The sequence below is a fragment of the Orcinus orca genome, chromosome 1 (genome assembly GCF_937001465.1).
Source record: "Orcinus orca chromosome 1, mOrcOrc1.1, whole genome shotgun sequence".
NCBI classification, from domain to species: Eukaryota; Metazoa; Chordata; class Mammalia; order Artiodactyla; family Delphinidae; genus Orcinus; species Orcinus orca.
The window spans coordinates 170053730-170066899 of NC_064559.1; the positions used below are offsets into that span (position 1 = coordinate 170053730).

Sequence of the window (13170 nt, forward strand, 5' to 3'; positions counted from 1 at the left end):
CATATAATGGAAAATTTATTATTTAAAAAATTGTTTTTAATTTTTGGCTGTGCCACGTGGGATATGGGATCTTAATTCCCCGACTAGGAGTTGAACCCGGGTCCCCTGCATTGGAAGTATGGAGTCTTAACCACTGGACTGCCAGGAAAGTCCCTGGAAATTTTTTTTTTTTTTTTTTTTTTCTGTACACGGGCCTCTCACTGTTGTGGCCTCTCCCGTTGCGGAGCACAGGCTCCGGACGTGCATGCTCAGCGGCCATGGCTCACGGGCCCAGCCGCTCCGCGGCATGTGGGATCTTCCTGGACCGGGGCACGAACCCGTGTCTCCTGCATCGGCAGGCAGACTCTCAACCACTGCACCACCAGGGAAGCCCCCCTGGAAATTTTAAATGTCAAATCAGTCTTGGTCTATTGACTGTACAAATATTGAATCAGTATAGAAATTTAGATGTTATTTTAATTTAACAAAGTGCATTTATTATAGGTCAGTTAAAGGCTAGTTTTAATATTTTGCTATAGTTTAAATGCAGAGTGAAGCTTTCCCATAGTATGTTGAAAGAACATAAAGCCCTTTCTGTCAGCCTCAGGCACGTTTCCCACTAGTTTCTCCCAGATACTAGAATCCTTGTGATAGTTACGAATCATTGCCTAATTAATCGCATGGAATGTGCGAGGTATTGCACTAGATTGTGGAACCTCTAAGAAAGATGAGGCATTGGCTCTGTCCTTCAGCAGGTTATTATTTAGAGGTAACTATAATACAGTGTAGTAAGTGTCATAATAGAGGTTAGGTACAAACTGCTGTAAGAGCACAGGTAAAGGAACTTCAAGGTGGGTCAGAGGATATTAAATTTGGCTGGGCCTTGAAGAATGAAAAGTGAGCTTCCAGATAGCAATGGTGTGGAAGGGCATTCAAGGCAGAGCAGATGGTGTAGGAAAGGCACACGGACATTGCAGTATATTGTCTTTTGGAGAAAGAGGGTCTATTGAGGATGGGGCACAGGTGACCATGAAGAAAAGAGGGTAGTAAAAGAGGAAGGATAATGTTGGGCCCAGAATTGAAGGTTCTAAGGTATCTTGTAGCCTGTTTTACTTTATCCTATAGATAAGAGGGAACCATCGTATATTTTTGAAATAGCAGAGTGATTAAAGAAATCTCCTTTGCAATGAGTTATTTTTTTAAGAAAGTTAGACATTTGGAATAGGAAGAAACAAAGGCAAAATAAATTATGAATCAGGAGAGGGACAATGAAAACTAGCATGTGTCTATTGAGAGCCAATGTGAGCTGCATATCTAAAGGTGTATCTCCATTTTGAGTGTGGATTGGTTAACAGTGTAAGCAAGGTTAAAAATTTAGGCATTAAAAAAATATTTAGGCATGCTGCTAAATTAATAATAAAGTACTAGCAGAGCTCACCATTATGAATCTGTAATCACCTAGACGCATGGAATGTTAGCCCAAGAAGAGTCTTTCATTGATCATCCATTGTGTTGGCTCTTTTAAGGGAATTTTTAAAGGAAAGCAGCATGGTAGTAGTTGTACTTTTAAATTGATCAGTTGGTTGAGAAAATATAAGTTAAAAAGCAGTTATTAAAAACATGGTTCAGTGTCTTATTTAATCACAGGAGCATCTGCATATATTTGAAAAATAGTGGCACATGTGTGAAACATTTAGTCTACAGACAGTGTGTAGCATAGCATATAGCAGAGCTCAGACTCTGGAAGGAGAAATGAGAACGTACTGTATTGCACAGGGAACTCTACTCAATGCTCTGTGGTGACCTAAATGAGAAGGAAATCCAAAAAAAGAGGGGATATGTGTATATGTGTAGCTGATTTACTTTGCTGTACAGTATAAACTAACACAATATTGTAAAGCAACTATACTCCAATAAAAATTTTTTTAAAAACCTAGTTTGAATTTATCACTTGCTAAATTGTATCTTTGAACAAGTTACTTGCTCATCTGTACCTCAGTTTTCTCATGTGTAAAATGTGACTAATAGTATCTACCTCATAGATTTGTCATATGGGGTGTAAATGAGTGTAACAGTACCTAGCACAATGTAAGGGCCATTGAAAATGTTTGCTATCATGTTGATGATGCTATCTTGTATAAGTCATGCAATAATTCAGAGACCTTCTGATAAGTTTTTCTTCTATTTTCTTAGATTCTTATTCTGATGAATGATCATTGGGGTCTTGAATAGTATGTTATTTAAAGGATATTGTTACTTTTAGAAACTTGTGTTCACAATTTTACTTCACTCTCTTCGAGATCTCTGCCCACCTCCTGCAGACACATGCCTTAGGAGTTATCAATCCATTCTTCTTTCTCACCCGTGGTTCCTGGAGACAATCAAGTCCTAATTCCCTATGGAATCCTTTGTATATAATGAATTAACCTCTCTCCTGTGCATCTGCAGTGGTACTAGTAATTTACCATTCTTCAGAGAATTGGGAAAATAGTCATTCAAATGATCTTCTCTGGTTCAAATGAGGAACCCCAATTGTCAGAGGATATGTAAATTTGGCCATCTTGGCTGCTGTGTTTCATGGTGGTAATGATAATGGCAAGGTTGCATTCATCTGTCTCTCAACTCTCCCTTGTACAGAGATTTCCCACTGTATTTTTTTTAAATCTGTATTCGTTTTTTTTTTTAATAAATTTATTTATTTATTTAGTATTTTTGGCTGTGTTGGGTCTTTGTTGCTGCACGCGGGCTTTCTCTAATTGTGGTGAGCGGGGGCTACTCTTTGTTGCAGTGCGCTGGCTTCTCTTGTTGCTGAGCACGGGCTCTAGGTGCACGGGCTTCAGTAGTTGTGGTGCATGGGCTCTAGAGTGCAGGCTCGGTAGTTGTGGTGCACGGGTTTAGTTGCTCTACAGCATGTGGGATCTTCCTGGACCAGGGCTCGAACCTGTGTCCCCTGCATTGGCAGGCGGATTCTTAACCACTGTGCCACCAGGGAAGCCCCTAATCTCTGTATCCTTTATCATTAAGCATAAGATCTAGCACATAGATGAATAAATAAACATGTCATTTTCAAAATGGTTTATCTTTTTTTGTTTTAAGAAATTTTCTTACACTGAGATCTGTATTTTCTTCTGCACATTTTAAAGTTTTGTCTTTCACATTAGGTCTGTAGTATACCTGGAATTAATTTTTCTGTTTGGTATGATTTAGAGACTTATAATTTTTTTCTTCTTGCCATACGGGTATGCCCAGCATCATTTACTGAATAGTTAGTTCTCTTTTCCTCCGGTCAATTTTAATGTCATGCCTTCTCATCATTTTTTCTTTATATATCTAGATCTGTGTCTAAGTTCTGTTTTCTCTTCCTTTGATCTATTTGTCTATCCTTGCATCAAACCAAGCTGTCTTAGTTATCCTAGCTTTCCAGTAATTCATAATATCTTATAGGGTAAGTCCTTTTTACATTTTATAATGCTGTTTTTGGTTTTTTTCTTTGTTCTTCCAAATAATTTTTAGAATATGTTCTTCCAGAGCTTTTCAGGTTCCTTGGAAAATCTTGTTAGGATTTTCATTGGAGTGTATAGATTAATTAGGAGAGAATTAACATCTTTACTGTGTTACTCATCATTCACTAAATAGTAATAGAGTACCTCTTGTATACTGGGAACTGGGAATATAGCAGTGAACAAAATTCACAAATATCCCTGGACTCATGGAGCTTACATTCTAATAGAAGGAGATACGTTCTATTACTCATAGTAGCCAAAACTAGGATCAGTCTAAATGTCCATCAAAAGTATATCCATACAATGGAATACTACTCAGCAATAAAAAGGAACAAACTACGTATACATGCAGTAACATGGATGAATCTCAAAATATACTGGGTATAAGAATACAGTAGACTACAAAACAAAAAAGAAAGAATACAGTAGACTACACATTACCATAGACTACATATTATATGATTCTATTTATATGAAATGTCTATAAAAGGTAAAATTATAGCAACAGAAAGCAGGTCACTGGTTTGCCTGGGGCTTGAAATGGGAATGAGAATTGACTCCTAAATGGTATGAAGGAACTTTTTAGGTTGTGGAAGTGTTATAAAACTGAATTGTGGTGATCATTGCACAACTGTATATATTTACTAAAACTCAGTTGTATACTTACAATGGGCACCTTTTATGGTTGTATAAATTATATCTCATAAAGCTATTTAATTATTTTATGCCAACTCAGATGCAACTTGAAAACATGCTAAGTCGCAAAGAAGCCAGTCACAAAAAAACACGTTGTATGAGTCCATTCATATAAAATATCTAGAACAGACAAAGCTATAGAGATAAAAAGTAGATTGGTGGTTGCCTAGGGCTGGGGTGATTGGGAGAGAAATAGCGAGTGACTTGCTAACGGGTATGGGGTTTCTTTTTGCAGTGACAAAAATGTTCTAAAATTGTTGTGGTCATGGTTCCACGACTCTAAATATACTAAAAACCATTGACTTGTACACTTTAAATGGGTGAATTGTATGATATGTAAATTATCTCAATAAAAGCTCTTCTAGAAAATAAATAAAATTATATGCTGTATATGAAGGAGAATCAGTGGAGGGAGATGGTGGTGGGTGATGGTGAGGAAGGCCTCACTGAGAAGTTAACAGTTGAGCAAAGACTTCAAAGAGATGAGGGATTGAGGCATGTGGATACTTGGGGGAAGAACTTTCTAGGAAGAGGGGATAATCAGTGAAAGATCCCGAGAAGGGAGCATATCTGACATGTTTGAGAAGCAGCAGTAAGGCCAGTGTGGCTGAAATAGAGTGGGCAAGGGAGAGAGCAGTAGGAAATGAAGCTGGGAGATGGGATCACGTGGGGCCATTGTAAAGACTTGGGTTTTTACAGTAAGGGAGATGGGAAGTCAGTGCAGAGTTTTGCGTAGAGGAGTGACATCATCTGACGTGGGTTTTTATTTTATTTTATTTTTTTTTATTTATTTATTTTGGTGGTACGCGGGCCTCTCACTGTTGTGGCCTCTCCCGTTGCGGAGCACAGGCTCCGGACGCGCAGGCTCAGCGGCCATGGCTCACGGGCCCAGCCGCTCCGCGGCACGTGGGATCTTCCCGGACCGGGAAACGAACCCGTGTCCCCTGCATCGGCAGGTGTACTCTCAACCACTGCGCCACCAGGGAAGCCCTGACGTGGGTTTTTAACAGTGGCTGCTGTGCTGAAAATAAACTGAAAGGTAGCATGCATGGAGGAAGGGAAACCAATTAGAAGGCAGCAGTCTAGGAAAGAGAGAAAAGTGACTGGGACCAAGGTTGAAGAAAAACGTGGCCAGTTTTTAAAGTATATTTTGAAGGAAGGAGCAAAAAATTTGCTGACAGATTGGAGATGAGATGTGAGAGAAAGAGAAGAGTCAAAGAAGATGCTATATTTTTTGGCCAGAGAAACTGAGAGGGGGAAAATGGAGGATAAAGCAGATGGGGTGGGGGAAATGCCAGGAGTTCTGTTTTTGATATGTTAGAGAAGCCCATCAGACATCCAAGGATGGATTTGAGTAAGCGAATTGAATTTCTAAATCTGGAATCTAGGGAAGAAGTCCTCAACTAAAGATTGTATTTAAAGCTATGAATCCTCCAATCCATCAACACAATGTACTTAATAAGATGAGACTTTACTTTCCCTTAAGATAGGCTTTTATAAATTGTTAACCTTCCCCTGCCTCCAAAGATAATAAATACGTTAATTTTCCTGTATTTCAGGATCTTCAAGATGAAGTTCAAAGGGAGAATACTAATCTGCAAAAACTGCAGGCCCAGAAACAGCAAGTACAGGAACTCCTTGATGGGCTGGATGAGCAGAAAGCTCAGCTGGAGGAGCAACTGCAGGAAGTCAGGAAGAAGTGTGCTGAGGAGGCCCAGCTGGTAAAGTCTGGCGGTTTACTGTATCTATACCTTAGTTGCTTTTGCTGGCTTAAGATGGAAACATTCTCTGCTTCTTGTTGCTTTTATTGTTAGATGGCAGTCTAGTCAACATGAAGTTCAGGGAATTGAAGGAGATGGGGCATGTTTCATCCAGAAATTACAGGGGAAGTAGGACACTTCATATATTTTTTTTCCAAATTTTAGTTGGAGGTATGGTACCTATGCCTTCCACTCTCCTCTGTCAGTCCCCTGATTTTCCTTCTCTACAAAAAATACATAAAAAAACCACCAAAATAGTAAACTAAACAAATAAACCTAATGCATTATGGAATATTTTAATGACATTTCTTTTTTTAATCCCCCTTTCTTCTCATTCACCTCCATGTTATAGATCTCATCCCTGAAAGCTGAATTAACTAGTCAAGAATCACAGATCTCCACTTACGAAGAAGAGCTGGCCAAAGCTAGGGAAGAGCTGAGTCGCCTACAGCAAGAAACAGCAGAGTTGGAGGAGAGTGTGGAGTCAGGGAAGGCCCAGCTGGGCCCTCTTCAGCAGCACCTGCAAGATTCACAGCAGGAAATAAGTTCAGTAAGTCTTTGTGGCAGTGAAAAATACACTCAAATGGGCACTCACATACCCTTTTAGTAAATGATATTTTCTCGATCTGCTTCTTCTCCCTCTGCCTAGTTTATTTTTCATTTTCAGTCATTTTGTATGAATAGGCTTCTTGTCACCTGTCATAAGTTAAAACTGTCACGTATCTTGTACATCTTATGGTTATCACTGGAGTCTGGTTGAGTGTGCAGGATTTGTAGTTAGATGGTTTAGGTTTAAATGCTGGCTCTGCCACTTACTGCCTCAATCTTCTCAGTATCATATTCCTCATCTTTAAAATTGGAGGACTGGGGGGACTTGCCTGGTGGCGCAGTGGTTAAGAATCCACCTGCCAACGCAGGGAACACAGGTTCGAGCCCTGGTCTGGGAAGATCCACATGCTGTGGAGCAACTAAGCCCATGCGCTACAACTACTGAGCCTGCGAGCCACAACTACTGAGCCCACATGCCACAACTACTGAAGCTCACGTGCCTAGAGCCCCTGCTCCACAGCAAGAGAAGCCACTGCAGTGAGAAGCTCGTGCACCGCAACGAAGAGTAACCCCCACTCGCCGCAACTAGAGAAAGCCCGCGCTCAGCAATGAAGACCCAATGCAGCCAAAAATAAATATATTTAAAAAAAAAAAATTGGAGAATTGGGAATTTTCTGGTGGTCGAGTGGTTAGGACTCTGCCCTTTCACTGCCAAGGGCCCAGGTTTAACCCCTGGTCGGGGAACTAAGATATCCCATTAGCTGTGTGGCATGGCCAAATTTTAAAAAGTAAATAAAATTGGAGAATTAACAGTACTCCTCTACCTCCTAGAGCTGCTTGTAAACTTTCAGTGAGGCAAAACCAGTGAGACGTTTGAGCACAGTGTTTGGTAAATAAGTGCTCAGTATGTGTTGCTTATTTTTATAAATAATAACCCAGTACCTTCCCTTTTGGGATTCTTATCTTAAAATCAGTTTTGCTCATTTAGAGACCTGTATTTTTTGTAATTAGGAAATTGTTCTTTATATAGATAAATATGCAGTGTTATGGTAGATCAAGAATATAGATCCTTCGCTATGCTATTTCTTGACTTCCCTAAATGGAGAATAATATTTTATAGAATGATGGTAAGATGGTTAGATGTACATAGAGATAATGTAGCCCATTCCTTTCATTTTGAATTTGAACAAATTGAAGCCAAGGAAGGTTAAGTAACTTGCCTATGGTTACATAGCCTTCAAAAGAGCCACAGCCTAAGATTCAGATCTTCTAAAACCTGGTCACTTAATTATTATACATAATGAAGTCCTTCCCCTTGATATGCTTCCCTCCCCCCTCTTGCCTGGCAGGTGAATACCTGCTCACTCATCTTGCAAGACATAGCTTAACCTCTTATTGCTTTGTGGGATTTTCTGAACCCTGCCTTTATTGGACATTGTACTTCTGTTATAGCAATCATAACATTTCCCCCTGCACATTTGTTTATGTGTCTGTCTCCCTCAGTAGATGGAGCTTTTAGGTCTAGAAACATACATTTTTATCCTAACATTTAGCACAGTTCTTGTCCCAGTGTAGGTACTCAATAAACAGGTAGGAAACCCAAAAGAAAGTCATCCTAGTGGGAATGATACCAGATAAATGGACAGTCTTTAAAATAGTTTTCTTTGAGTTTAAAAAAAAACTGTTGTTTAAAGTATAATTTATAGACCATAAAATTAACCAGTTTTTTCAGTGCTCTTTCTACTCTGCCACCAAACACCACAACAGTCTCTGTCATTGGAAATCGAAATGAACACGGTGCACTGGGCGGTGTTTCCTTTTCTTTTTTCCTTCAGTAATAACAAACACGATTGCACAGTCACTCATAAAATGTTTGTTACTCTCCCCACCCAACAACATCCTGATTTTTAGTTTAAACTGTTAGCTTGGAGCAGTAGGCATTTCAACAATAAAAAAACATTCTCTTTCCAGTATACCTTCAATTTTTTCTTATAAATATTCATTTGAATATTTCCATTTGTGGTGGAAGCTTGCTGATTTACTGGAAGTTGATTCTGTTCCCCGGAAATGTCACTTGGGTGGCCCTGCTGGGCTAAAATGCAAAGTCCAAGTACTGATTTTTGAACCCAGAGTTCTGTGTAAGATCCAAAAAAAAAATTAACCAGTTTTAAGGATCCAATTCAATGATTTTCAGTAAATTTAGAGTTGCTGAAACATCCCAATCCAGTTTTAGAACATTTCCATCACTCCCAAAAGATCCTTGTGCCCATTTATAGTCAGTCCCCACTCTTACCCCTAGGTAACTACTAATCTATGTTTTGCTTCTATAAATTTGCTTTTTCTGAACATTTCACATAGAGAAAATCAAGCACCGTGTGGTCTTTCTCATGTGGTTTCTTTCACTTAGCATAATGTTTTTGAGGCTCATCCATGTTGTAGCATGTAACAATATTATAGTCCATTGTATAAGGTATTTTGTTTACCCATTCATTAATGGGCATTTGGATCCTTTCCACTTGTTGACTATTACAAATAATGCTGCTTTAAATTTTGTATTTGCATACAATTGTTTGTGTGGACATATGTCTTCATTTCTCTTGGATATGAAAGTTGTTTATATTGTAAAGTTATGTTAAACTTTTTTTTTTAACTTTAAATTGCCAAACTTTTCCAAAGTGGCTGTACCATTTTATGTTCCCCCTAGCAGTGTATGAGGGTTCCAAGTTTCTCCACATTCTTACCAACGCTTATTGTCTTTTTGATTATAGTCATTCCTGTAGATGTAAAGTGGTACTTCATAGTTTTTAATTTGTAATTCCCTTATGACTAGAGTTGTTGATCATCTTTTCATGTGCTTATTAGCCATTTGTATATCCTTCTGGATGAAACATCTGTTTAAGTCCCTTGCCCATTTTTTAAAAATGGGTTCTTCTTCTTATTAAATTATAAGTGTTTTTAAAAATATATATGTATTCTGGAGATAAGTCCTTTATCAGATAGTTAATTGATTTGCAAATAGTTTCTCCCAGTCTCTGGCTTGTCTTTTCATTTTCTTTTCTTTGACTTTTTTGAAAGAGGATTTCTTTCAAAGGAAGGAGCATAAATGAGAAAAATAGAAAGGACTCTGGATATTATAAATTATCAGAGAGAAAATAAAACAGTGTTTTTGAGCATGGAAAATAGTTTCAGCAGGCTGTACTACCAAGTGTGCCAGAATATATTTGGTGTCTGTGAAAGGAATTAGATCCTTGTGTCTGATCTCCAAACCTTAAGAATAAACATACCAAACTGTTACACTTGACTCAGTGACTATATGTCTTTCCACAGAAGGCCTATAAAGAAGAAGTTGCTCTCGAAAGCTTAACTATAGCTTTTTTGGGAAAAGAAATAACTAAAGAAAAATTTTCTGACTTGCTGAATTTTTATTTTTACTTCTTACCTTGTATTTGCAAGAAAACAAAGAACCTTTGACCTTAACTCTATGTAACTTACTTATACAATATATACTATTTATCCAAGTATTTCTGGCACTCTAAATGTTTATTGTACTTTTCTTGCACAATTTGCAAAGAGCTTGTGTTAGTTGTGTGATTTTTTTTTTTTTCCCGTATCCTCTAAGTTTACGTAGAGAGTAAGGCTTAGTGACAGGTGCATGGGAGAACCAGACACAGGAAAGCCTAGTTGTGTTCACGATTCTATTGATTGTCTCAGAAATAACTATAAGGAACAAACTGCCCTAAACAGAACTTTCTGATAGGCAAGTATTTCACCCTACTGTTTCATCTGTATGATGGGTATTATTTTAGTATTAATTTTTAAATTTTATACTGCAAGGTAGTAGTGGGCATTAAAATTGATTTAATGGTCATGATAAATTTTTTAAATGAAATAAGGGAGAACAGGAAATATCAGCATGCATTACATGCAGTAAGGGTAAGTATTACTTCGTGGAACTTGTTTTACCACTGTATGTGCGTGTGTGTGTGTATAATTATATATATGATGTATGCATCTATATATGTGTGTTTATGTATATAAATACACACAGAGAGACATATATAAACATATATATTTACTGGGTCAGGGAATCTATTTCTTTCTATGGATTAAAGTAAGTTTATAAGCCACTGCTCTGTAACACTAGGAATATACAAGGCCTATGCTGTGGATTAATAAATATGTAGTATTTTTGGATTGTTAGTTTAAATCCTAATTACAATGCAGTTTGGTAGATATGTACATATATGCTTACTGATGCCCACTGTTTAAATTTATAAGCATAATAGTTGTGTTTTTCAGTGAACATATATTAAGCACTTACAGTATGCATCATTGTCCTAGATGTTGGAGATACAAAGTTGGTAACAAAAATTGTGGTCTCTACCCTCAGGCTCAAGTCTTTATCTTTTTAAAAATAGAGTGAATTAGTGGAAAAGGAACAGGAATATTTAATTGCTATAATAGTGAGAAATGCAGTGTGCCAGGTATTTTTACACACATTGTCCATCTTTTACATAGGGCTTTACTTTTTTTTTTTTTTTTGCGGTACGTGGGCCTCCCACTGTTATGGCCTCTCCCGTTGCGGAGCACAGGCTCCGGACGTGCAGGCTCAGCAGCCATGGCTCACGGGCCCAGCCGCTCCGCGGCATGTGGAATCTTCCCAGACCAGGGTACGAACCCATGTCCCCTGCATCGGCAGGCGGACTCTCAACCACTGCGCCACCAGGAAAGCCCAGGCCTTTACATTTTACAGAGTTCTTTCAAATCTATCTTGCTCCACTTAACATTCATCTATGGAGATAGTTCTTACAACCTTTATGGATTAAGAAATGGAGGCTTGGAGAGGTTACTTTGACTAAGATCACCTAACTAGAAGGTGATAGAGCTAGATTTACATCTGTCTCCCAGTCCAGATGTTCTTTTCCCAGGTTATGACCCTGAAAAGACCTTTGGTAAATTACAGATTCCAAATTGAGCAACTTAAAAACCTTATGGGGAATGTTAGGGGAATAAGATTAGGGAACAGAGCCTTGATTTACAAAATGTCAATAGGTAATTTTTATATTTGCTAAAAACAAAAAATACAACATGCTAATAAAGAGGACTCCAATATAATTAAAAAATATATATTTTGTGTGAAAATGGGTGCTATTCAGTAAAATTCCATTTATTATTCCTTTTCACTAGAAACAATTTTGATTCTGCTATCAGTTTCTTTGAGGTATATGTAAATTTGTTTTTATTGTAGACGTTGGTATAAATAAGCATTTTTTCCTTCCTCTGGTGCCCCACAGTTTTCTTTTTATATATATTACAATTTATTGCATACGATTTTTTGTCCCACTGTTGTCCCAGGTGTATAAAGTCACTTGGCTATTGAGATTAAAAAAAGTCCTTTATTTAACCTGTTTGGCATACCTTAGATTTAGAGACTACTTCCTAGGGCTCTAGCCCATTAATAAGTAATGCCACAGGATAGAACACTAGCTTATTTCACCTCTGCCTTCACTTCTCTTCTTCCCAATAGGAGTATGCATGGCTCCAAAGTCTTGTGTACTCTTCCTCAACTTCCTTTCTCTCTCCTAAAGCTTCATCACAAAATCTTCTCTTGCTCTGCCACTGTGCTATCTTTTTCCTAGTACCCTGACCTTTTTTCTAATTATATTCTAAAGGATTGCCAATTTGCAGATATTTGAATTAAAATTCTTAGAGCATCAGAAGATGTACAAAAAGCATATCCATATATATTGGAATTTCAAGAGGAGAACTTGCTGGGATGGATTACTAAGTCATGCTGCATTCCTTAATGGAAGCAAATTTTTCCTTGACCAAGTCTAAGTATATAGTTATTTTTACATTACATGTCTTTTTATTAATAAATTCTGTTTTGTATTTCTACTTTGTGTTGATAGATGCAAATGAAACTGATGGAAATGAAAGAGCTGGAAAACCATAATAATCAATTAAATTGGTGCAGTAGTCCACACAGCATTCTTGTGAATGGCGCTACAGATTATTGCAGTCTCAGCACCAGCAGCAGTGAAACAGCCAATCTTAATGAGCACACTGAAGGCCAGAGCAACCTAGAGTCTGAGTCCATACACCAGGAGTCTCCAGTGAGTTTAACAGTTCCTTAAATTTCGTAATCAACTTCAGAAAAAACAATTAATTTAGATCGAAGTTTTGTTGACATCATACCTAATGTAAATATGTGGCCTTGCCTCATCAGAGACAGTTGAGAGGCGGAGAATGGGTTCTAACAGTTTTAACTAGTGTAGAAATATAATTTTAACTGATCTATTGTTATAGAGCATGTTTTCAGAATAGTAGTTCTGTAGATAGTAACTTTTAAAAATAGTTTTTAAGTACTCTTGCCCAAAGCTGAAAGTAATTCTTTATTTCATAACATTGAGGACATTTATTTACTGGTTTTTTTGGAGAACACCAACTAATGCAAGAGTGCTGCTGTTATGTATGAGAGCTACAGAGACAAAAGACCTTTAACCCCGTCTTCAAGCTGCACACAGTCTAGTCATGTAACACTGTGTTAAAAGGCTGTGTTAAAGTAAGCATAGGATATTCAGGTAGGACAGCTTGGAGGAGGCTCAGAGAAGATGTCATAGGGAAGCTTTACAAGTGGCCATTGAAGTGAGAAGGGGTTAAGCAACAGAGAAGGTAGTACA

At 37.9% G+C, this 13170-nt stretch overlaps 1 protein-coding gene across 5 annotated transcripts in view; it reads left to right on the plus strand.

Moving 5' to 3' along the window:
• The window catches only part of EPS15 (epidermal growth factor receptor pathway substrate 15), a 162216-nt gene that overhangs the window by 103138 nt on the left and 45908 nt on the right, over positions 1-13170 (plus strand). For all 5 annotated transcript variants that reach the window (XM_033435540.2, XM_049700072.1, XM_033435542.2 and 2 more), the window contains 3 exons: positions 5738-5899; positions 6291-6488; positions 12400-12603. In XM_033435540.2, coding sequence (XP_033291431.1) covers positions 5738-5899; positions 6291-6488; positions 12400-12603 — 564 coding nt within the window. The remainder of the gene's footprint in view (positions 1-5737; positions 5900-6290; positions 6489-12399; positions 12604-13170) is intronic.